General features: G+C 36.4%; 1 protein-coding gene across 1 annotated transcript in view; it reads right to left on the minus strand.

Annotated features, from left to right (window-relative positions):
• Window positions 1-1,331: 1,331 nt before the first annotated feature.
• The window catches only part of LOC128551950 (uncharacterized), a 39,513-nt gene continuing 13,305 nt past the window's right edge, over window positions 1,332-27,539 (minus strand). The window contains exons 3-5 of the mRNA XM_053532915.1: window positions 13,562-13,686; window positions 12,784-12,949; window positions 1,332-1,903 (exon numbers count right to left, since the gene is read on the minus strand). Of these exons, the coding sequence (XP_053388890.1) occupies window positions 1,467-1,903; window positions 12,784-12,949; window positions 13,562-13,672 (714 nt within the window). The 5' untranslated portion in view covers window positions 13,673-13,686 and the 3' untranslated portion in view covers window positions 1,332-1,466. The remainder of the gene's footprint in view (window positions 1,904-12,783; window positions 12,950-13,561; window positions 13,687-27,539) is intronic.

Consider the following 27,539-nt stretch of genomic DNA (forward strand, 5'->3'; position numbering starts at 1 on the left):
CCTGGTTTTAAAGATAAAATACAGTATCCTGTACAACTAGCACCAGATTCTATTAACCAAATACTGCAGTAAGCAAAGTCATAGAGTAAGTAACCTTGGTAACCAAAGGAATATAATGGGTTGTAAATGGACACTTGTGCACCAACACAAGTAACCAAAGCAATATAGTTAAGTAACCCCAGTAACCAAATGCATATAGTAGGTTACAAATGGACACAGTTGTGCACATTTTGGGCCATATATGGATTCCATAGGTTAGGTACTGATCCATACCCCTAGACACTTCTTTTTTATCTTTTTTTTTTTTTTTGGTAATTTTCTTCTCTACTGGAATTATTCACTTGTCTCACCTGATCAAAATTTTTCTTCCTCGAGCTAGATCTTAACAATATCCAGAGAGTCCGTAGTAATGTAGGTGTAGATTAGACACACTGCTGATTCTTGCATACTACTACACATTGTTGCATATATTATAATGATATATATCCGGTTAATGGTACAGTTACCTGTATTCACTGTTGTCCAACTAATAAACAATTCTGTATTCAGCCATCACTTCTGCACATAGATGAATATGCCGGTTACATGACTGACACATCATGCAGCCAACTCTTAATTAAAACTGATTTTCCTCCGGAATTGAACATCTAATTTAATATTTCCGTTTTTTTTTTTTTCAAAATCTAGTTGCTTCCGTTGTTAAATATAACTAAAATCTACACGAAAGAAAAATTAACACAGAAAATGAGAAATGTCAAAAGTTACCGTACAACCACCGACTCCCAGACACTCCATTTAGCGCTATTGGTAACAAAAGGAGCATGTTTCCCCTTCTTACTGGGAGAAAGATCTTTACCGCCTCTGCAAGAACAAGGTATTCAGAGTCCGACCTGTTCTGTAGCTTTCCTGCGGCGCTTCCCTTATTTTGTCGCAGACGAATGACATATTGCGGCAAACAGCGCGTGCGCTATATTTTTTTAACTTCAATTCGAGAGTACAAATTGGTCATAAGTCAAAAGTTAGGCCTGTCGGTTATAAAAGCTCTTCTCGAGCTTATGTTTTCTGTTATGATGTCTTGCCGACTTTAAATAAAATTTATTGTATTGTATTGTTTAGGACTAAGTCTGTGACTAAAGATCAGATTGTTTATTGAAACGGTCTTTTAAGTGCAATCCTGTTCCATCCTAATTTTGGTCCTAGGTCCTAGGACTTAGGACTAACTTAAGATTCTCCATGAAACGCGGACTGTTTCCATCACTGCCCCTCCCTGCGAACGAGGACGCGCTCCATATTTGGGGAGATCTACTGTATATTAAATTCAAGCCAAAATAATTATCCATACGTTATATTGGATACTTTCACAGATATTTCGTCTCCTGCTTTTAATTCAGCAAGTGTGGATACGTAACTAATGTATGAATTGAAGTATCGATTGCTGGAGATTATGTGCGGCTGAACGCTTGAAACTATTTCAGACTCGTCTGCGTCCAAAATATTAAACTTAAATAAGGCATACGTATTGGTACGCTTGCATTCTTAACATTTGGTTTGTCGGTGGAGGGGACGCACGGTTCGAAAAAGTCCACATAAGAATATACGAAGTAAGTGCCTGATACGGGGACAGCTAAACGACCATTTCTATATCGCACGCCGTAACGTTCAAACCCACTTGTATCGCAAGGCATACTTATTGGTACACTTGCATTCTTAACATTTGGTTTGTCGGTGGAGGGGACGCACGGTTCGAAAAAGTCCACATAAGAATATACGAAGTAAGTGCCTGATACGGGGACAGCTAAACGACCATTTCTATATCGCACGCCGTAACGTTCAAACCCACTTGTATCGTAGAGTTCTCTCCCATGGCGCCAAACTCGTACAGACGTCATATCTGCATGACTCTCTGAAAATATCAACGTTCTTTTGATTTAATAAAGCTTTTTCTTTCTAAAAGCAATCAAAATGATAATTATGAAACAAAAATTAAATGAACGCTATTGTTACCTGATCAGACGTGCTTAAAGCATACTGTAGTCAAAAGATCGGTCATTCTTGCATACCAGGTGGGAGTTTTTTTGTTTGTTTTTTTGAGATACGGTGTTTTCATTGGTGCCGGGAAACTTCACAATGGTATGAGACGACAATCGTGATATAAAGGACGCATAAGTAACTATGTAGTCTTATGTAATAGACTCGTGCGGTATTTCGTTTTACGTAATAAAATGGATAAAAATCAAATACCTTGGTAGTTCCCCTTTGTTCCTTATAGTATATTTATCATTCTAACATGGTTCGCTTTGATTTCCAGTTAAACAAAGAAGAAAATCCAGCTCTGTATATTCTGCGATAAACAACGGTTGACGCGCGGACCGGTAAGAGAGCATTATGACGTCAATTATGACGTCAAATTGCCGCATGACGTCCGATACATTACTCCCCGCGGAAATGAAGTCCAGTATAATATTTATTAAAATATATCAATGAGCATGTCAGAATGAAAACAATCAAGGCCTTCTTGTGATTTATCGTTTTATTTACCACGGTTCATCGTTCAGATGCTTCAGTATTTAACCACTCGGGCTAACGCCCTCGTGGTTCAATTCCTACGCATCTGAACTCTGAACCGTTGTAAATCAGGCGATAAACAACTCGAAGGCCTTGATTATTTGTTAAATAGCTAGTTTACGAAAAGTGCGTAACGTTACGCTGTATAGTTTATAAAAATAAAACCGGTCTTCAACGTTATTGTTTGTCTTTGAAACGTTATGACATCTTTCCTGTTTTATTTTTACTATTATTTGTTGGATATGCCATGGCATGCAAGAAAAAGATTTTATCACTGATTGCAGGTGTAGATGGGAATATCCGGCTCATGGGTACGTAACTGTTTACGTGGTACATTTGTATCTCGACCGCCTAAAGAGTTATCCTCGAGCAGGATTTTCCCATCCGCACGTATACAACCCTTATATGACAAATTAGAGCAGTTTTATGTACATTTCTATGTGCGAGATAAATACATGAAGTTTACATCTGATACTGATTCGCCATTACGATTTTGAAGCATTGTAAAATGTGCACATGTTTACGTTTCCACGTACTATTTTGTACTATATGCTTGATGTATTATTTATATACGGGTGCAAATCATAAGCTACGACATTCGTTTGCCATGTTCGTTTGCCATCGCAGCAATAACTGGTATTCTTTTTTAAAAATAGAACACAAACAAAACTGCTGGCTGATCAATAAATCATGTTCTCCCAACGAAGGACATGTTTTCCTGTTTAAAAGCTTTGTCAATTTATACATCAAAACCGGCGGTCTTTGTTATCTGCATTGTCATGTTTCATTGACATAAAAGATTTATGACCGATTTCATATCTTGTTTCAAAGGGTTTTTTAAACAGTATCAAGCTTTTTGATATTTGCACAAGATTGCAAATCTATAACTTGAGACAACCAGTACCTTGTAAATATCGTTTCTATCTCTTGCTGGTATGAATGCAAAATGAAAGTATTTAGGTGGTTTTCCTACGTGGTACATGGAAATATTCTCTCGATCTTTGTTGTAAAAATGGATGAATGATAGTAGTATAGGGATCGATTTGATTGTAAACAAACGGGCGCCATCTTGGATGACCTAGTTACTAGTAACTCATTTGCATATAAGAAATAAATTCACTGCACATGCGCGGCGGCCATCTTATTTTAAGAATGACATCATCTTCCTATTTTAAGAATGACCTCACTCTGCTATTTATATCTCCAAGAAGTATATAGAGCTGACTTATATACCTATCTAGGGCGTGTTCGCGCACATTGAGGGTCAGGTGCTCAGCCCTAGACGGGGAGATGAAAACAAAAACTATATATTAATAATGTTTAATTAATAATCATATAGATTTATCTATAACGTAATATACATTGTATGATAAACAAAGAACTTATTAAAAATAATTTAAAGCATTATATTTAAACCATTAAGCTTTATTTAAGATAGCTACGTTAGAAATAACGTTAACTGAAAATTAAAGACTACTTTTTTGCTTACGATGTTTCCTCCTTGGCGTCCACTGACAAAATGACTCCAATCATAAGCGTATTATTCCTAAATGCGCATGCTCATACCTATTTTTCATAATGACCTCATAAGCTTATTTAGTTAAGATCATGAGTGAATCAAACGTGATCATGGTCATAATGTCTAGCGTGTGTTGATTTAAGGCCGGATAAACGGACAATAAAAAGTAAACATTCAAAGTTAATCCCTTTAAAGTCGACACAATGTCTGGCGTGTATTTATTTAAGAGCGGATGCGTTAACAATAGCCTATTCAACTGTCAAATTTAATCCCTTTAAAGTCTCCGTAATGTCTGGCTTATGTTGATTTAAGAGCGGATGCGTTAACAATGGTCTATGGAAATGTCAAAGTTAATCCCTTCAAAGTCAGCAAAATGTCTGTCATGTATTTATTTAAGAACGGATGCATTCATAATAACCTATTCAACTGTCAAAAATAAACCTTTACAAGGAGTCCAAGTAATACTTTAAGGACGATAAGAAAACAGCATGACGCATTCTGACTGGTTTAATTCTCAAAGGAAGGCTAGCTTACATGTTAAAACTTGTCATTTGTGCGATAGTTTGGTTCAAAACTGTCCCAAACTATAATTTCTATTTTTAACTAGCCAATCAGAATTAATAGGAATGCCCATTGTTACTAAGAATACCTCGAATGAAAAGTATGTAATAGCGCTTTCATCAGACAAAATCAGTCTGACCTCAGAACTGAAATCATGGAAAATAGCTCGGGAGTATTCGAGAATATGATGAATTCCTTCGCTGCTGACCTAAAGGAAGTGTGTCCAGTACATCACAAAGTATGGATTAATGAAGTGCATTACAGTAAAGTACATTTTGGGTTTTCCGAAAACATTTGGGTAGAATTATTGACAAGCTATATAAGAAACAGGACGAATTTGAAAGTAGACTTCTTCATCATTCACACTGATGATCCATATAGGGACATGTGGGACAGTTTGCCTGGCGGTCATTATTTGATAGACATTGAGTGTGCTTTACGCGACTTTCTGGAAGCGAAAGGGTGTCTCTATGTTAAGTACAAGGACATAACAAAAACGAGAATCGAATTCGATATGAATTACTCCACATGGATGTACATGCTCCGAAACTACATGAGCAAATACCTTCCGAAAATAGAACTCAAGTGGTGCGAACATAGCTTGCAACCAAATTTCTATTGCCCCTGTAACATCAGTACGGAACCTGAAGGACCCGAAAATATCCACATAGATGTACTTACTATGCTCTGTGATCATCATGCAAACAGAAACTGGTAGATTTAAAAGCGTGTCAGACTTGAATTCGTTGCTGATTTGTGTTGATCAAAATGTGTATGAAGGACAGACTAAAGAGACAGTTTTATAAAGAATAAAAGATGGATGTGTTACCATCGGATCTCTGTAGAAAAATATTTTCCGACTGTGTAGAAAGACCCTACATACCGTTATATTACATGTTGGGCTATGAGCCGTACAGAATGGTTCTTAGTAAAATAACAGCACAAAATTTTCCCCAAGAAGACACAAAACAGTGGTTAAAGCAAAAGAGCACTTTTATATCTTTTAAAGACACTTTGATCGACATGATTCGTTTTCATAAGATGAATTTGAGTATTGAGGCGATCAGTGAAAGTATCTGGATGACTTATATTCCTGAAAACGAGGAAATAGCGCTTTATGTCAACGATGCGATACGAGGTGGTGGCCAAGAATTTCAATACGATTGGTTTCCAGTCCAAGTGAAGAATAATAAACATAATCTTATTTTACTTACGAAATCTGTAGATATTATTCATTTAGAACTGCTAGAGGCGCTTATTGCGAAGCATGATATCAATTTGTGAAACGATGTTGAAGAAATAAAATAAATAAAAGAATATGTTGTTTTATTTGTGTACACCATCACACCTACTAACGCTTCATCTTTTCTTTCAAATCAAATTCAAACGTATAGGTTATAAATAACAAATGCATATTGTTCTTTCAATCTTTTATTGCCAAAGCTTGTATCACTAATACAGGTAACATGTATCAACTAAAATAAGACAAAAATAAAGTCATCATTTAACTTCTTGCAATATACATCAAACGGTTTTACAATGTCCTTCATTTTTCGTCCAGAACATCGGTTCATAATGTAATATACGCAATACAGCCCGAATATGTTTGAATCTGTATCCTGTATTTGACTGAAATTCATCCAATAACGCTTCTTTAACACTTGCTCAAAATGAACTTTGTAGTGCTTGGTCTATTACCTCGTGAATCGAAAATTCGTCGGGTCCCCTTTTGGAAAATAAAAGGCCACCAATGTTTTCCTGATCCCTGGCTCGTGTCGTGTTTTTGAAATGACGTATTGTCCCCTACGTATCTGAAGTTGGTCCGCCGCACATATTGTCACAGGGTACTCTTTTAACATTTCCTCGAGCTCGTAGTTATTCATTTTAAAATGTATAGGTGTTCCAATCCATAGTATCTTGGGTCATATTTTGGCGATATTTCTTACGTCGTGGGGTGTCTAAATCACAACTCATAGGTGTGTCCAATGTATCCCTATGTCGCTTTAGATCACTATGCTTTCGTGACCGTCTTATTTCCGACCTAGCAATATCAACCGCTTGGGCGGCTACGGGTGTCGCAAGTTTTACTACGGGAAGATCTTCCCCTTTTTGTTTTTGTGCTTCTCTTTCTTGTTTCTCTTTTAGTTCAGCCATTTTTCTAAGATGAGCACCGCTACCCACGATGTAACGGCCCATATGATCAGGATACACATATCCGTCCCTCAAGTCTTTGAAGTGTTGTATCCATTTTTCCGGGTCCGGTTTATCCGGTACCCATTTTTCTTGTTTATAATCGTATACCTCTATGGAACCCATTTTGACATGATGAAAGGTAAAGCACGCCAATCCTTCTTACAACGCTTATTCATTATCATCCGATTCTTGATCGTCATCACTTTCTTTATTATCATCCACTGAATATTCTTCTTTGCTTTTATGATCGGGCCACAACTCATCAAATAGGTCTTTTCTAAGGGCAATGGCTTGCCGAACAGATTCTTTGACAGTCATGCCGTGCTGACTTCCTAGTTTTTTAGCCGACTGTATAATCTGCTGCTGAGTAGGGTCGTTTTGTAGCTCATAAAAGTCAATTAGAAATCGGGCATAATTTTGTCTCAGTCTCTTTCTTAATTGAGGCAATTCATCATTAGCAGTGCGACGGTACGCTTCTTTAAAAGAGAGCCCTTGTTTTGTATAGTTGTTAACTTTAGCTTTAAATTGTTCTTTGATAGATTGTCTGAGAGGATCCTGAAAACGCTTATCCCATATCTCAAGGCGTGATCGCTCTTCTATAATCTCAACTTTTCTACGTTTACCTGGAGGTCCCTTGATCAAAGATCGTTTCTTTACAAAAGTATCATTATTTCTGTTTTCTGTTTCATCATCACTATCATCATCATCATGGTCATCAGAATCTTCCTCCTCATCTTCAACCTTGTCATCATTTTTATCAGATAAGTATCCTTCACCATTGAAATAGTCTTCTTGTTTATATTCATCATCTGTTCGTTTTCTCTTTTCTGGAGTGGTTGCCTCAGAAATGTTTTCACGTAAACGGTGTTGTTCTGGGGTGCTCGATTTTAAGTCTATTACCAAATAATCGTGAGGTCTTGATGTCGCTCGTTCAAACCGTTTCATAAAGATGTTACTAGACGAATGATATATTCTTCTTGCCAATGTAGCTACTTGCTGTCTATCAATAGGATTATTAAATAGCACCAGATACTGCGTATTCAAAGCGATATCTCTGCAGGCTTTACCTTGAGGAAACAAATTTTGGGTGAGATATACGACAGATATGTTCCTGTGGTGACTGCCCTTGGTGAAGAGATCAGCAAATCTTTGATCGCATTTAGCTTCTGTCATCAAGTCGTCAAAGACCAGCAGGTTCCTTTGACTAACATTTATATACTGGGAATCATTCAAGTAGTCTGGAATACCGTGTACAAATTCGACCCCGGGTATTTCACGCTGAAGTTCACCATACAATGGTTGCCATTGTCCAAAACACCATATGATACGCTGAGGCTGAGGTCTTACAAGATTTGATGATAGCAGTTTCCTTGTCCATTCAGTTTTTCCACTACCACTTGGTCCAGAAACGACCATAGAAAATGGATGTTGAAACGTCGTCTCTCTTGAAGTGTTCAATATTTGTAATGATGGTGAATAGTTCCCAGTGTGGTCGTCACTCCAGTGCTTATTACGTTGATGTCTCAGCATGGCGTCGCGCCTAGAGAATGACTGGTGACATAGAGGACACTTATTCATTTGTGAAGTAGATGTAAAATTATTTTCATACAACAAGACACTGCTTTGTATTCTTACAAATTTTAAATGCCATTCTTACGCTTTTAAAACATATTTTGCTGTCAGAATTATTGTCAGTAATGGTGGTGGTGTGGTGGTGGTGGTGGTGGTAGTGGTGGAGGTGGTGGTGGTGGTGGTGGTGGTGGAGGTGGTGGAGGTGGTGGTGGTGGAGGAGGTGGTGGTGGTGGAGGTTGTGGTGGTGGTGGAGGTGGTGGTGGAGGAGGTGGTGGTGGTGGAGATTGTGGTGGTGGTGGAGGAGGTGGTGGTGGTGGTGGTGGTGGTGGTGGTGGAGGTGGTGGTGGTGGTGGTGGTGGTGGAGGACGTGGTGGTGGTGGTGGTGGTGGAGGTGGTGGTGGTGGTGGTGGTGGTGGTGGTGGTGGTGGTGTATGTGGATGTAGAGGAGTTAGTGGTGGTGGGAGGAGGTGGTGGTGGTGGTGTGGTGGTGCTGCAATGATTGTTGTTATAGTATTTCTAGCCTTTGTGTCGATATGTAATATTCTGAATGCTTTGTGCTTCAATGATGGCTGCGTCGATTTTAGGAAGAAGTTGTATGATTGATTTCCACTGCTTAAGGTAAAGTTGTATTCCAATGATACTTGCGGTGTGATTTATGAAACGTCTCAAATCCACTAGGATTTCACTATCTCTGTTGCAGACAGTAATATATACGTTTTGCTGTATATCGAACTGTTTCATATAGTGGCAGGCAGTCTGGTTTTCATTCACTTTAATTTCATAATCTACGTGTGTAGTTGAATTCTTTGTCGCAAACGCTAAAGCGAAAGGCAAGGTAAATATAACAATAAGTATAATCGTGCATAAGATGATTGCTTTTTGTCGTTTGATGATGACATTTGAATGGCGAGAGTTTTCCATACTGTAAGCGTTGACGTCTAAAGTCAGACTGATTTGACTAACTAAAAGCGTGCTCTAATATACACGTTTCGAAGGGACTCATTTTCAAAGCAAGGCTTATGGAGAAAGGGGAGTGATTTCATTGGCTGGTTAAAAATAGAAATTCTAGTTAGGAACAGCTTTGAACCAAGCTATCGCATAAATGACAAGTTTAAACATGTAAGCTAGCCTTCCTTTGAGAAATAAACCAATCAGAATGCGTCATATCACTAGCCAATCAGAGCATTGCTATAACCTTTACTGACTAATCAGAACGCTGCTCTGACTCCATTTAGTTTACTTTACCCCGTGAATTCGTTCATTGTCATTTTTGATCTCAAAGTGTATGGATCAGGTAAGCTTACTTTGACGCATTTTACGCGTGAGTGACCCCATATTCTTTTAGTGCAAACAATGAAATAGTACTAGTCAAAACCTTTCGTAGGATACCAAACACGGGTATAGTCGGTTGAGTAATAAAGGAGAAAATCGATATTTTACGCATGAGTGATTTCATTTCCGGTTGTATGCTACCAACACTCAGTTCTCGTCAAGCGTTTTGGTCTGACACCAAGATCATTAAAATCAGTCCACAAATAGAGGAGAAATTACATTTTGAAAATTTTGGTTGCGAAATTTGAATTTACCGCTCAAAAACGTTTGCAATGACGTCACTTCAATCTTTAAAAGCCAATATCTTGAGAACGGATATAGATAGAGGTAACTATCTATACATTTTCTGAACCTATACGAGGAGATCTTTCCAATGCTACCTGTTTCAAGAGTGTATTGCAAAGTTTAAGAAAGAAGGTTTAAAAATCGCTGTTACGTCATAACTCGATAACGGTTGAAAATCGAATCGAGAAAGGGGGATGTAAATGAAAGATTTTTATGAATTCTATCACAAGAAATTAACATCTCAGAATTGATGAATAGAAAGTGTGTCACAAAATGGGAAAAACTGATTGTTCAATGTTAACTGTATTTCTGTTCATTGACAATCTTGAAGATTTCCTAGAATGGTCGAAATAGGCTTTCTAGAACCTATCTGTACTTAAGACAGTATCCTAAAGGACTATGAAAGTTTTAGAACACAAAATATTCGTTTCTATAAGTTTCTCCTAAAAGTAATAAAATTGACCGAAATTTAATCCGCTTTTACAGTTTTCAAAGTATTAGTGTCAACATTGGCCAGTTCTCTTTCATATATTATCTTAAGCCGATCTCAAGTCAAAAATATTGACTTATAAATGGTACAGGACCCTAAAAGGTTGAATTCATGCATAGACTTGTACGATTATATTGAAGTGTATACTCTGTTAATTCAAAATTCTGGAAAAGTGTTCCAAATTATATATATGAAATATTGTGTGATGTGTTGGAGTATCTACACCGTAGTGGAACTGGCATGTTCAATTTCGGAGACTATGATGTTGTTGTAATAACTAAATATGACAAATGAAAGTTATATAGGAAGATATTATTGCGATACCTGTTGATGAGATAACAAAAACTGGAATGTCTGATACAGACGAAGGATTACAGCAGATACATACATCTACGGTTCCTTTATATCATTCAGCAGATATTACCAAAAAGGTAACGTTAACTTTTACTGTACAGTCACATTAATATTAAATAATTTGTTATCATTAGAGTTACACTAGGGTTGATAAATCTTATCATTTGCACCTCTCTTTTTCCATTGGTTGATGGATGACTTAAGCATTCCGTGAATAAAATAAAATATTTTATTAATTTTAAGGTAATGTCCCTGTTACTATCAATCCTAGAGTGTAGAAGTGCGTGCTTTTCTTCCATGAGAATCTTCATAAGAGAAGGGAATAGTCACATGGACAGAAAAGGAGCAGTGATTCTGGGATTCACAAAATGCACCAGTTCAAGACGGATGGAAATTCACTTGTTTTTAAAACACCACAAATCGGACGTACACTTTCTGGGTACACTAGTTCACGAGCTTGCTCATGTATTTGTAAAAACATATGTGAATGGTGGCCACACAGATGAATGGTGTAAAACATATGTGGCACTGATGCAATTAGTAAATGTTTATATAAAGGACATTCCTTTATTGGATAGCTGCAGACACTATCTGTGTACTAGGGAAATAGGCCCGAATTATTTTGATAATTTTGAATATTTTGATGATTTTAGCAACCTTCTTAAAAAGTCCTTTACTGGTTCTAAAACTCTGGATGGTCATTAAAAATGTTAGCAATTGTTTAAGAAAAATGTTCTTTAACATCATATCATTGATGGTATGAAAGAGGCACTTCGGTCCATATGTGACACAGACCTGATGTCGCCTCCCTTTCCGTACTCAATACATGGGTTAACTTTGACAGATCAATAGGCCTTTGTTAATGCATCCGTCCATAAGTCAACAGACGCTAGACATTGTGCTGACTTTAAAGGGATTTAATTTGACAGTTGAATACGCTATTGTTAGCGCATCCGCTCTTAAAAAAATACAAGCCAGACATTGTGGCGACTTTAAAGGGATTAACTTTGACATGTTTACTTTTTATTGTTCGCCTATCCGGTCTTAAATCAACACACGCTAGACATTCTGACCATGATCACGTTTGATTAACTCATGATCTTATCTAAATTTAGATTATGAAGTCATTGTAAAAATAGGTCCGAGCATGCGCATTTAGTACTATTACGCTTATGATTAGAGTCATTTTGTCAGTGGACGCCAAGGAGGAAACATCGTCGACAAAAATGTAATATTTTATTTTCAGTTATAATGTATTTATTTTAAAGAATGTTTTATGTTTTAGTTTAAATGGAATAACTATTTCGTTTTAAATAATTATCTATTTGTTATTTGTGCATCAATATAATTCTTTTTTCATATAAAATGTATAAATTCAATTAGTTGATGGATAAATCTATATGATATTTAAATATAATTCATATATAGTTCTTTTTAATTTCTCTGTAATTTAATTAGACATGTTACAATTATTTTGGTTTAAAGTATTTTTTTTCTTCATTTATCACTGATATTGTTAAACTATTATTTATTCGTTCTTTAATTACTAATACTGTTCGTTTTATTATCAAATATATTTATTCATTAAGGTTATGGATATATCTATATATTTTTTCATGGTATCTCTCCGTCTAGGGCTGAGCACCTGACCCTCAATGTGCGCGAACACGCCCTAGATAGGTATATAAGTCAGCTCTATATACTTCTGGGAGATATAAATAGCAAAGTGAAGTCATTCTTAAAATAGAAAGATGATGTCATTGTAAAAATAAGATGGCCGCCACGCATGTGCAGTGAATTTATTTCTTATATGCAAATGAGTTACTATTTATAGTAACTAGGTCATCCAAGATGGCGCCCGTTTGTTTACAATCAAACCGACCCCTATACTACTAATGATATTTATGCATACTTTTAGTTTGCTTTGGCTGTTCTTTTCCCGTTAGTTTAGCAGCTGGCTTCATTTCCCAAACATATTTGTCCAAAATTTCCATCTGGCGGACTCGGTTTTCGTTCAGATATTTTTGTTGCCGCTTCTCCTCCTCTTGTTTCACCTTGGCATACTTTGCGGCAATAACCTAAATATATATGTTCAAAGGGCAATAGATGAATGTATATGTTCAAATGTTAATAGATAAATATATATGTTCAAAGTTTAATATAAACATACATGTCCTCAAAGGTTAATATATCTAAATTAGCGTACCTGAATGACATTTGTACACATCCAAGGGAATCGGAAAACGCATAGAATTTTTGTTTAATAAGCTTAGTTCTAGTAAAATATGACTTTTGATGCTGTGAGTAACAGACCACTTTCACTATTCAATAAATCACAGTCTGCCTGAAAGGAAAATCTTTAAGAAGTTGCTTTTGGAAGCATAGAAGGTTTTGAACGTAGCCATGTAGAATAATATTGGAATCAGTTCTTGAGAGGTAACACCCGTCACGACCCCCGTCCCAACCTTGCCACCTTGCCCCCTCGCAACCCCGGCTATAACGGACAACTTTTAAAATTTACATAGAAGCAATGAATGGAAGGGTCTGAAAATATAAAAACAGAGTCCAAAATACAGGGAGCCAAAACGAAACTTAAAGATTTACTAAAAATGCAACATTTATTATAATTCACACAACAGGAAATAAAGATTAACGATAAAACATACAATGAAAATAAAAAATGGTCATACCCTCCCTAAAAATCCATGTATTAAATCCGGTGCATTTCCACAGCGAAGAATACCATTTTCAGACGGCAAACATATTTTGTCATTAGTAACGGTTTTAGGTAAGTCTGGCATTGTCCAAACAAGCGCTAAAATAAAAGACGCAAATAATTATTACTTTAAAAATGGGCCCCATAATCAACTATTTAATATTTTCATTAAAAAAATGATATGGTGCCGCAAAACAATATCTGCGTTTTGTTAACACTTTTTTGGGACCGCGCCATTAAGAGATCTCCCGTTTGATAACAGTTTAGCCGGGTATGTTATTGTCGTCCATACAGCTGTTATCAAAACAGAGGTCTATTCAGTAGAGTGCGTTTTGCGTTTTAAACAGGTTATTCTACATGTAATATAAAAACTGTTTAAATTTTGAATGTTAATACATAGAAAATAGATACCTTATAGTCAGTCCATGTTTTTCTGCGTTTTTAGACTTTTTCAATTTTGATTTTTTAGGACTATGTGTACGCCACTGCGTAGTTTGCGTACAAGTTGTGTACCTGACCAGACATTCTTACAAATAATACACGGATTAACATACTACAGGTGTCATCTAAAAAGGTCGTCATAAGAAATTGCTGTTCAAATCACCTGTATGATCTGGGATTTATTTCAATGAGAGAAACATGCAAAGATTTCAGTTACAACTAGACAAAAAACTGATAAATTGAATTCAAACCAATAAGATAAGTTTTACATTTTCTGATTGGCTTCATGAAATACAATCAAATTATCATCCATATGAAGCATTTGACCACTTTAAAATCTGTTTTAAAGGAAGCCTAACACGTGTTATTCTGATAATTGAATTAGGTAACATAGTAGCGTAAATTACTTTTATGAATATATTAAACAGTACAGTTGGTTAATTTTCCTATGATACACTAAATTAAAATAGTCACACAATAATATTAAAGCAAATTGTAATGATTATTGTTTAAACTAATTGATACTAGATACGGGTAACATACATGTATATAAAAAACGCATTGTTTCATACAGTGAATTTGTTGAGTATTAAGAGAATTTTTACAACTTTTTCATATAGATGTTTTCACAATTGTGAATAACTGGCGCATTTTTTTCTACGCTGACTTAACAACTTTCGAGTAACGTAATTTTCAAAGATATGTTTCCAACATTACTCATCACACGACATTTTTTAACCTCAGCGATAACTTCTGAGAGGTTACAAAAATACAACGTTACATTACCTCATGTTTTTATTTCGACGTAAATGAGATGTGGAACCGAAATTTGTAGTCCTGTTTGGCGCCATATAACCTATACTGTGATGATGCGCCGTAAAACCCAAATAAAAAAATAGTGATGCCTCCAGTAATGGAAACAATACTAAAGATCATATTAAAAAGGTAATATCAAGTAACAAATTCTTGGGTAGGTGGGGGTGGGGTGGAGACGAGTAACATGAACATTTACAATATAACTGTAAGGGTTTGCTAATTTTGCATCTTTCCCTTTTCTATCATTGAACGTCGAACATCATGAGTTACATGCATAACATGCAAACATTCAAGAATATTATCACTGTATACTAGAATTTCTATCACAAAACTAACAAGTAAAATTTTGATGCAGGGCATCAATTCGCAGGAGAACTGAATTTACAATAAGGTAAAAAATCTCCAAATTAAATGATATACATATACTTCACATGGACAAAAAATATCAGGTGATCCGAATCAGGTAAACAGAGAGAGTCCCTGCCAGTGTACACACAGTAAAACTTGTATTATCTTGAATAAATAACAAAGAAAAATTTAATTAAGTTTCAATTGTTTAAAAGAAAGTACATACTTTTAGCTCACCGGAGCACAAAGTGCTCAAGATAAGCTATTGTGACCGGTCATTGTCCGGCGTCCGTCGGTGTCCGTCGTCCGTCGTTCGTCGTGCATCGTGCGGCGTCCGTCGTCCGTCAACATTTGCTTTGTGAACACTCTACAGGCCACATTTGTGACCTAATCTTTATGAAACTTTGTCAGAATGTTAGTCTTGATAATTTCTAGGTCAAATTTGAAACTGGGTCAGGTGGGGTTAAAAACTAGGTCAGTAGGTCAGATCAAAGAAAAAGCTTGTGAACACTCTAAGAGACCATATTTTTGACCCAAGCTTTATGGAACTTGGTCAAAATGTTAGTCTTGATAATTTCTAGGTCAATTTTGAAACTGGGTCATGTGGAATCAAAAACTAGGTCAGTAGGTCAGAGCAAAGGAAAAGCTTGTGAACACTCTAGAGACTACATTTGTGACCCAATCTTTATGAAACTTGGTCAGAATGTTAGTCTTGATGATTTTTAGATCAAGTTTGAAAATGGGCTATGTTGGGTCAAAAACTAGGTCAGTAGGTCAGAGCAAAGGAAAACCTTGTGAACACTCTAGAGATCAGATTTTAGACTCAATCTTAATGAAACTTGATTAGAATGTAAATATTGATGATTTTGAGTTCGAAACTGGGTCAAGTAGGGTCAAAAACTAGGTCAGCAGATCAGATCATAGGGCAATATTGTGAACACTCTAGAGACCACATTTGTGACCCAATTTTTATGAAACTTGGTCAGAATGTTAGTCTTGATGATTTTTAGGTCAAGTTTGAACTGTGTCATGTGGGGTCAAAAACTAGATCAGTCAATCAGATCAATGGAATAGCTTATGAACACTCTAGAGACCACATTTGTGACCCAATCTTTATGAAACTTGGTCAGAATGTAAGTGTTGATGATATTTAGGTCTTGTTTGAATCTGGGTCCTGTTGGATCAAAAACTTGGTTAGTATGTCAGATCAATGGAAAACCTTGTGAACACTCTAGAAACCATCTTTATGAAACTTGGTCGGAATGTTAGTCTTGATGATTTTTAGGTCAAGTTCGAAACTGGGTTATGTTGGATCACCTGGTCAATCAAAGGAAAAACAGTTGTGTCTAAATATTTATGAAACTTAGTCAGAAAGTTTGGCTTGATGATTTCTAGGTCAAGTTTGAATCTGGGTCACGTGGGGTCAAAGACTAGTTCACCTGGTCAAAACAAAGAAAACACTTGTGAACACTTTAGAGGCCACAGTTGTAATTCAATCTGTATGAAACTGGGTCAGAATGTTTGTCTTAATCATTTCTAGGTCAAGTTTGAATCTGGGTTATGTGAGGTCTAAAACTAGGTCACTAGGCCAGATCAAAAGAAAATCTTTTCAACACTCCAGAGACCACAACTTAAGTTTGAAACTCATGAGAATTAGTCAGAATGTTTGTTTTGATAATTTGTAGGTCAAGTTGGAATCTGGGTCATGTGGGGAGGGGAGGGGGGTCAAAAACCAGGTCACCTGGTCAAATCAAAGGAAAAGCTTGTGAAATCTCTAGAGGCCACAGTTGTAACCAAATCTTAATGAAATTTGATCAGAATGTTTGTCTTGATGATCTTTAGATCAAGTTCAAGTCTTGGCCATATGGAATCAAAAACTAGGTCAGTAGGCCGGATCAACTCTGATGAACGATATATAGAGCCATTATGGCCCTCTTGTTTATTTATCTAGCAATACAGCTTCATTGTCCGTCAAGAACGTTTTCAAGAGTGTGTGTCAATTCATTTTTCTTTTGATCTCGACTACATTTTGCTTTTAGAAGGAGTTTATTGTCTGGTTTACCAACAAAAGCATCGTGTACATAACTTTTTTTTATGCAATCAGCAATATTTTAGAATTTCATTTAATTCTTACTCCAATTCAAAGAAAGAGGTCAGTTCTGAAATTATCTGTAGAATGTTGTAAAGACTGGGATTAAATTAGGATTCCGTGTAGGTTGATGGTCTTATTGTTTATTTATTAGCAAGTGATAAGAAATAGATTAACTGTGGTTATTAATCTGACATGGTAATAAAAACCAATGTAAAGACATTCTTCTCTCTGCTGTGTAGTGAGAATGCTTACCTGTTTCAGATCACGTGATAGAGCTATAGATACGGAGTATAGGAATTATTTTTTATACAGTTTTTTTCTATTTTCCTAAAAAGTTATCTTTTGAAATAATAAAAATCTTATGCAATTTTCAGCTCCTAATTCCTTCATGTAAACCTTTCATTAACTGCCTTATTTTTCTTTTATTTACAATATCATTTTTTAATTGTCACATTTTAATAACTTCTCCTACTAGCTGCAGAATCCTAAAGCGTATCAAATGTAGTCGCCGGTGTCTACCGGTGACTAATAAAGGGTTTCCACAGGTAACGTCAACGGCTGATTTTGGTGGCCAGGTAAGCGACGCTGCATCTCATTCCACACGTGTTCTATAGGCGACAAATCCGGTGACATTGCAGGCCAGGGCAGCACATTCACATTGTTCTGGATCAAGAAGTCGGTGACGCACCGCGCGACGTGCGGGCGAGCGTTTTCCTGTTGCAGCGTGGCGTTACGTTGCAGCACAAATGAAAGGACGTGAGGCCGTATGATTTTGTCACGGTATCTGATGCCTGTAAGTGTGCTGTCCACAACCACAAGAGCTGTTCTGCCACGGGAAGAGATGCCACCACACACCATGACACTACCTCCGCCGAATGGACGTCGTTGAATCACACAGCTGTCATGGAAACGTTCACCTACAAGACGGTACACTCTAGAACGACCATCGCTGCTGTCGAGATGAAACCTGGACTCATCCGTGAATAAAACATGTGCTCAGTCCTGTTGCATGAAGTGTATGTGTCGTCTACACCAGGCAAAACGTGCTACACGATGACTTTGCTGGAGAACAGGACGTATGGCTGGACGTCGTGGACGTATACCTCGTTCACGCAATCGATTACGTACCGTTCGGGGACTAATTCTTCTAAGGTCAGGAATACTTCTAGCCGTCAAAGTAGCAGTTCTGAGTCGTTCATGGAGATGAACCACCCGGATGTACGTATCCTGGCGATTAGACGTTATGCGTGGACGTCCTGATCGAGGCCGGTCTCTGGTGGTCCCAAACTGTTGGTACCGTCTCCACAAGGCGTCTACAGTATTTCGGTGCACAACAAATTGTCTGGCAACGTCAGTATGACGTACACCAGCTTCAATTATGCCTACGGCGCGGCATCTGTCAGTTTCATTCAACCTTGGCATGGCGTATCAAAGACGTTTTTCAAAATTATCCTGGATTTGTGTCTAACAGATATCAACACTATTGGCCGGTTGCAAGACAACTATAAGCTAGAGTTAAGAGATAGTTATTGTGATCCGCCGATCAAACGGGTTGCATGAAACGCCTTCTTGGGTAACCGTTACAAGTCTTGGCCAAGATATGGCTGGGTTGCACGACGGTAATGATTTCTCAGTGGACACTTCTTGTACAAACCTGGTTGTTAGTAGGTTTATCGCCGATTCAAAGCATATTTCAATTTATATACATGGTTTGTTTTCAATTGTACATGAGGTAAATTAAAGTATGTATGTGTTTGATTACCCGGATATGTTTGAGAAACTTTATAGAGTTTAAATATAGCAATATTATAACAATGATGTTACTATCTCCGCCAAAGCCCCCTCCTTCTGAAACAATATTTTCGCATTGTTACATTTGCTTTCTATCATCTTATTATTCTCAGCAAGCTCTATAAAAACTTCTTTCCCACAAGGAGAAAATAAAACGCCCTTTTGCCTAGGCATCTTGAGTTACTTGTATTAACAAGAATTTTGTTGAAATAATGTTATTTGAGCCGAGCCATGAGAAAACCAACATAGTGGCTTTGCGACCAGTATCCACGCAGTCTGATCAGAATCCATGCTGTTTGCTTTCAAAGCCTATTGCAATTAGAGAAACCGTTAGCGACAGCATGTATCCTGACAAGACTGCGTGGATGCACAAGCTGGTCTGGATACATGCTCGTCGCAAAACCACTATGTTGGTTTTGGCATGGCGCGGTTCTTTTGTTTCCAAATGAGAGTAAATGTTGAATAATTCGGTTAACAATAATAATTATAAATGTATTATCTTATTATCCAAATCTGGAACATGTATATTATTTTATTGGACATACTTTCCTTTTTGCACATTTAATTGTCGTGAATTAATCTTTTCGACGCATGGTAATTCTTTTAAAACATAGTTATTGTTATACTTATAACTTGTGTATAATATGTTTATTTAAGACTTCTTTAATTTGAGACCTGTTTGTCGAAGAAAATTTAAGTAATTCTGATATGTGTATTTTTGTACAAATGTATAATTATAAATTGACTGTGTGATTGTGTAGATGTGTGACTGTATGAAATTTAGCTGAAGGCCATACTAGAAATAAGTTTTATAATATTTGTATTTGTACACTAAGTATGTAACCTCCAGAAAATAAAATGAGTATTATCATTACTATTAATTTTGTAATGCTATACCGTATATACACATACACCCACTATACATGTGAATGCTTAAATAAACATGAATCGCCGATCATCCATTACTCAATTGAGTAAGACTTGAAATTTTCATGCGCACCCATTTGACTCCGGGATAATCTGGAATAGGTAGATAACTCAACCCGCCGCTCAGCGTTGATCCGCGAGTTTTCGGACGATCTGTCCTGCAACCGGCCATATGCTTTTACACAGGTTTAGGCGACAAACGTGTTTGCGATTGACTGCTGCCCGAAAAAAAAACGTGAAAACGAAGACATTGGCCAGACAGACAAACTACCCGTGCAAATCATGCACTGACCAGTGTAAATGACCGAGAGGGATACACAGCTTACCTGTGTAAAGTTTCAAGCTTTAATTTATAAAATTGAGCGATACATGAACATTTTACACATGCACAGTTTCTTTTTTTCCGCTAGTATATGATCAGGCAGAAAAAAATCCGTATTTTACCTTTTGTATTGTATGTTGCCGGACTATTTTCATTAAAATGCATGACATGACACAGCACAGTGACACATAGAAAATCAATAACTTCCATTTTAACATCGATAAAGATTGAAGATTTCGTTCAATAACAAAAGAACAAACAAAACGGTGGAGGTTCATTATAACAGTATCTAGATTTGGGATTTTGTATTCGGCCCTCGTGGATTTTGCAAGATCGGACCACACTCAGCGCTTGCTCGAGCTGGAAAAAAAATCTACTGGAGCCGAATACAGCATCTCAGATCGAGCTACTATTAAAATAACCCTTTTGTATTTCAATGTATTTTGTACATTGCAAATATAGACATCATATCAGAAATCTTTGCTGTTCATCTGTTTTTTCAGGCTCCTGTATAGTAGATCTCTTTCAGACTACAGCAGACCCCATATGGGAAGACGGCAATAGTAGAATGTCGTATTCCCACAATCAACACACGGGACTATGTAGTGGCTGATCAATAATTTTGCTGTGTATCAAGGTCTACGATCTTTCTTTGGAAGCATATAATATTGAATACAAACAATCAAAATAATGATAGGGATTTTGTAAGATTATTGCTGATAAGAAGTACCTAAGAAATGAAATAAAATACTACAGGATCAGAGATTTTAGTGTTTGCACTATTAGTAAATGATGATGTCAGAAACTCAAACTGAAAGATACATGTTAACATTAAAGTTTGTCGCGGCTTTTTAACCTTCTCATAGAATAATGAATCTAGTCTGAAAATGCACTGTGTGGTAGGAGAGTACCAAAGCCATATATGTATTACTCGGAAGTAATAGTTTAATTCAGAATTGTATCAAGTAAATTTAATTGTCACGTCTACGTTAGTGATCCGTGTAGTGAATTAAACTGCCTTGGCTGATCGCCCATTTGAAGGTCGGAATTAATTCTTCCGCGTTGAGTGTACGCACGCATTGAATGTACACTATCAAACCCATGTTAGACCTAACAGTATATTGTACACTCAATACGTACGCACATTCAATAGGGGCGATTTAATGTTGGTGCCCGGCAAACGGTCATGGTTTATATTGGCTTGGGGAATGTTATAAGCCCTTAACAGTTTTAGTAGAGAAGCCTCGACATAGTTTGTCGGCCTATAAGTCTCAACTGTGGGTCTGCACTTATGTTTCATGGATGTTTACAATTTCTCGTAGGTTTGTAGGTTACATAAGAATGCCAATTTTTGTAAAATACTGTTTAAATGAGTTCATTATAGTTGACCTTTTAGAATGGCATTCCAACATAGTTGTGTGTGCTTTCTAAGTCATTATTCTCTGTCATTAACTGACGTCGTAGATTGATCTCAATAATGTCACTAGATGACGTCATAGGTTGGTTGAATGCAGATTCTGTCGTGTTGAAACAAAACATAATATCAGCTTTCGGTTATTTTGATCAATGCATTGTCTAGAGTCCGTACCATAGCTCTTCGCATTCTTCGATTTTTTAAAAAAAGTGGTTTTTACAAGAGCACCGGTTACGATTAAAAATGTAAACAAGGGACTCTGTCTATAAATTATTTGAATGAATGAATGATGGTCTATCTTAGTCAAAATACTGATTGACAGTGAATGCTAATGACTCCATGTGTTGCAGAAAGATATTTAGTTTGTAACTGTAATTTCCTATCAATTGATTTACTCTCGAAACTGGTAAAGTAACTGCTTATATTTGGACAAAGCCCACTGTCTTTGCCAATCGCCAGCTGCTAAAAAGGCAAATATATAAGATTCAATGTAAATTATATTTCACTGGTACTACCAGTTAGTAAGTTCATACTCTAAAAAACACGTCAGAGAAATTTGGGCAGTTTTTACCGATTAAAACGTTTGCAGCATTAGGTTATAATTTTCTTTACACGAAAATTGCCGTTAGGTAACAAAGCGAATACGCCGATAATCCGGTGTAGGCCGATTATGTGTTATTGACACAAAACTGTTCCAGTTCACGTAATGTAATCGGTGCACTTAAACTGCCTAGCTATAGCTACTGCTGTTATAGGGAAGCGGTAGAGTGTCTGCCTTAGGTGTGAGAGGTCCTGGGTTCGGGTCCCAGTTAGAGCCAAACAATTTTCATTCTGCTACAGCATCTTTTTGCTGTTAAAGGACTGTTCCAGTTGTTTTATATTTTTAGCACACAGTATCATGGATCATTATTTTGAAATCCAGATCACAGTTGAATGTTAAATCAAATGCACCCAAGTATAAAATATTCGCTATATTATGTCCCTTTGATGTTTCTGTCATCCAGGTCCAAGAAGAGTTACATTTCCTTGATCACAAAATTTTCTTTTTTAAATGCTCATAACTCTACGCTTCTGGTTAAAATATTGTTAATATATCTATTTTTGAGAAATATATGTACATTTGTCTTACTTTCAAAGCTTTTTAACTTCATACCTATGATTTGAAAAACTTAGGTACTATCTCTACATTGTCTGCTCTAGACGTCTGGGTTGCAAGTTTTGCTCGCCCCCATGGTACGTGAAGTTCTCATTTGTCTGTACATGTCTTTGTTTCACAGTACATACCTATCTTCGGGACCTTAGTTACATAAGTGGTCAGTGACAGGAGTAAATTGTTACAGTACCAGTATTACTGTCACTGGCTCCCGCACAGATCTTACCTGTATACTATGCATTTGTTTATGATGAGTTTTAACTCGAATTTGAATAATAAACACTGTCATAGAAAGTGTATAAAGAAATGCATTTACATGTATTTTGGTGTTCTTCTGCTCCCACATTTTGCAGTTAGGCATGGCAATCATACGAAACATTAAAAGAAAAATGATAGCGTTAAAATATTGTTTTATATTTTAGCGTGCTTGAATTCATTCCGTTTTTCAGTATTTTGAGGAATAGTCTGAGCATTTCAGTGTGTTATAAATTGGCTACGGAAACACGTTTCCTCCTCTCCTAGCTCGTATATTCCGTTTGGGAAATATACAATCGAATTTGATATAGTTTAATACAGAGATTCGATTGTGGCATGCATCTTAATTGATATGATGGCATCTCGTATAATATTTGTACTATTTGAACATGATCTGCATTTCCATTGTATTTCATGATGTCGTATGTTTTGCTTTTCTAAATCAATACCTGTTTTATTTGTTTTTTATTTCTGTCAAATTTTGACAGATTTGAATGAAAATTGGACACATTGTTTAATGATCAGTCCAGTTAAATAATTTATTTTTAAAAACATAAATCTGATATCAACTGTATCTGGGCGGCATCCTAGGTCACCAATTCCCTTTGTCTTTTGTGGGGGAATTTTTTGGCCAGATATATATATGAATAAAGTTTTTTCGGCAAAATTAATATTGCTTTTTTTTCAAGAAACATTTCGTTACTAATAAGTATTTCCCATACATAGTCCTAGTCCACAGGATCAGTGCTTCATTGTGAACGATGCACATAAATGTATTTTATAGGTAAATGAAATCATTTATATCATTGTTGTACACTTGAGTAATTCGTACCATTCTTAATTATGATAATGTAGGCATGCTAGTTTCGGCCAATCGAAAAGTTCCTTTTAACCATGTGATGCAGTTTAACTAATAAGGATACGGCATCTCCCTTTTTCGAAAAATCAACCAAGTGGAAACACGTTTCTTTGTTCGAACTTTATTTTCGCTCATTTCTGGTTTTAAATTGCCATAAGACCAGATTTATGACTTTGTCAAAATATTCATACATGGCCTAAGTTTTTATGTTACAGGTATCTCCCAAAGTGTTTGACATAGACTCTTGAGACTTTTTGAAGTGGTGCACGACATGTAAATTTGTGCACCCGGGCATTTGGTGGCGGGATTTCACCTTCTCATATTTTACAATTTTGACAAGATTGTTGCACAGCAGCAAAACTTATTAAAGGGACACACATCTAGTTTGATTTAAGGAAAATATGTCAAAGATGAAGTCTCGATAACTCAGGAAATGAAATCGATTCGTTTTGGTCTCACATGCAGTCATATACTGGTAAAATAATTGTATTCTTGAAATAAAAGTCGAAGGTGAAAGTAAAACTTTCTAATAGTTTAGAATGCATTCCGATCCACAAGTTGGGACCAACACGATTTATAGCATGCTTGTGCGAAATGCCAATGTCACATTAATCGTTATTAACAAAGTTTTCAATAAAAAACTTATTAGATTGGCGAATGTTGTTCACTGGGCGTGAACGCGGGAGTGCGAGCGTTCGGTGTCAATTTTTGGTTGCTGCTCACTAACATGAGTTAAGGATGACCAATTGCAATGAAACTTTGTATATAGGTAGCTTGCTTAGAGATGCAAGCGAGTTCATTATGTTAAAGGTCAAGGTCACTGTTGCTAAAACAAACAGCTTTCGCTCAATAAGCAACTTTGGGATTATAAATGGGCTCAATGTTAACATAACACAATTAATCTGCATACTTAGACAATTCCACCGTGGCTCAATGGTCTATAGTGTTATGTAAAAGCTAGTTTTAGTTTTGTGGATAGATCGCGGTTCAGATCGCACTCAGCGCCAAATATTTTATGATAAAAATCATTTTAATGCCGATGGGTCAACGTCAAGGTTCATGTTACTAAAATAGATTTGTTCTCATTGTAATAATTAAAAAGGAGGTTTCCGGTTTAGTACCTTTGCTGGCATTTACTGTCACCAAACTTGGTTTAAAGATAGCTTATCTGTAGACTTTAGATGATAATTGGGGTATTTGTAACTAAAATAAAGGAATGGTTTCCTCTCAATAACTGTAGTTTGAAATGAGACGACTTAATTAATCTGCAGGGGTTGAAAAAAACCTCTGTGGCTAAGCTAAAGTAGACTTGTACGCTGTGGAATACATGGATAGCGGTTCAATCCCAGTCAGTGGTTAACTTTTTGGGGGAAGGGGACGGGGGAGGTAGCGGAAGGGGGAGGGGCGTTAAAAAGTCATTTTAATGGCATTGGGTCATGGTCTAGATCACATTAAATTTTACGAAATACTTTTATTTTTACTAAGTATATGGTCAAGGTCTTTGTAGTTCTATTCCCAACTATGAGTAGATAATAGATCAATTAAAGTCATAATAACAATAACCTTTACAGTAAAACATCATGCTTGTCGTCAGTAAATGAGAACATAGAGACTTTGTATCAAAAATGAAAGGCATAATGTATCAAAAGCACATTTCAAACGAAAAACTTACTTCAAATTCATATTGGAATTTTCAATACATTAGGTGCAATAGACAGTCCTTCAAAACTTGTGAGTTATTTCCCTTAGACCGTGTCTTATCTGGCTTGCCGAATGTAATCGTGTCATAAAATGGGTTATAATATGATCAACGTTGGACATTGTGTTGTGATGGGTAAAACAGAAGGAGAACTTAGTTTATGAAGATTATTAAACTAAGCAAGGAAATGTGTGCGTGTAAAATATTTCATGTTCAAAATCACTAGTTGAACAAACGTTTGCAAAATGTTTTCGGGTATATATTGTGATCATTGAAATATTACGACTATGCACTGGGGGAGACATGGGCTTTGTTACAAATTTAAAGCATTTCTAGCTTGAAAATTAATTGCCCCCACCCCACCCCTTCGAAGGAGGAGGTATAAATTGTAAATGCTCTTGCTTGATGATGGCTGTCAATGTGTCTATACAGGAACGCTTTGGCCTAGGATCATGAATCTTGATCGGAGAGATTGTCATGACCAGCAGATTGCCCCTATTGATTTTGAGAGCAGTAGGCCAAAGGTAAAGGTCACAGTGACCCGGAACAATGGAACTTTTTTGCCAGAAAAACTAGAGAATGCTTTGGTCTAAGATCACATTTGAAACGAGGTGACTTGTGACTGGAAAATAACCCATAATTGTTGATTTTTAGGTCAGTACGTCAAATGTCCAGAATACAGTGGCCAAATAATTTCTGTTCCTAGTGCAGTTACTGAATGCATCAAGGGGGTAATTCGTGTTCTACGAGCTCTTGTTATAACTAGAATCACTAAACCTCACATAATCATCAATTAGTGAATAAACGTGGCTCACATTTACCGTTATTCCCCTCGGTCCAGTAAAAGTAGAGTGTTTTCCCACTGATTTGTAAAAAAAAAAATGAAAATGTTTACAATTCAAAAAAGATTTTGAGCAAGAATGACCAAACCTCAAAAAGTTATCAATAAGCACATGAGCTTTATATATCGTTTTATCCCCCTTGACTGAGTAAAAGCAGAGTTTTCCCCCTTCTTATGGTATTTTTTTTTTTTTTTTGAAAATGCTTATTAATCAAAAGTAATGTAACTAGAATCACTAAACTTAAGCTAATTGTTCATGCCAATAACCAAAAGCTAATTTTGTTTAAAGTCTCGTTTACAAACGACATAAACTTACTTTAACCTTCATTTTGTATACGTGGCAAAAATGTTAACCTGGTCTTAACCTGCTAAACTGTTTAGATTTCTAAATCAGGTAGTTTAAATGTTTGAAATTTAGCCAGTGAATTGCGCATTAGAATATGATAATATTATACAACTTATTTCCAGTATGGCCTTCAATTAAATTTCATAAACATTTACACATCCACACAATCATACAGTCAATTTATAATTATACATTTATACAAAAATACACATAATTACTTAAATTTTCTTCGACAAACAGGTCTCAAATTATAGAAGTCTTAAATAAACATGATATACACAAATTATAAGTATAACAATAAGTATGTTTTAAAAGAATAACCATGCGTCACAAAGATAAATTCACGACAATTAAGGTGTGCAAAAAAGGAAAGTCTGTCCCATAAAATAATATACATGTTCCAGATTTGGATAATAAGATAATACACTTATAATTATTCACGCTCATTTGGAAACAAACGAACCGCGCCATGAGAAAACCAACATAGTGGCTTTGCGACGAGCATGGATCCATGCTGTTCGCTAACGGTTTCTCTTATTGCAACAGGCTTTGAAAGCAAACAGCATGGATTCTGACCAGACTGCGCGGATGCGCAGGCTGGTCTTGATCCGTGCTGGTCGCAAAGCCACTATGTTGGCTTTCTCATGG

This window comes from Mercenaria mercenaria, unplaced genomic scaffold (genome assembly GCF_021730395.1).
Source record: "Mercenaria mercenaria strain notata unplaced genomic scaffold, MADL_Memer_1 contig_1859, whole genome shotgun sequence".
Taxonomy (NCBI): Eukaryota; Metazoa; Mollusca; class Bivalvia; order Venerida; family Veneridae; genus Mercenaria; species Mercenaria mercenaria.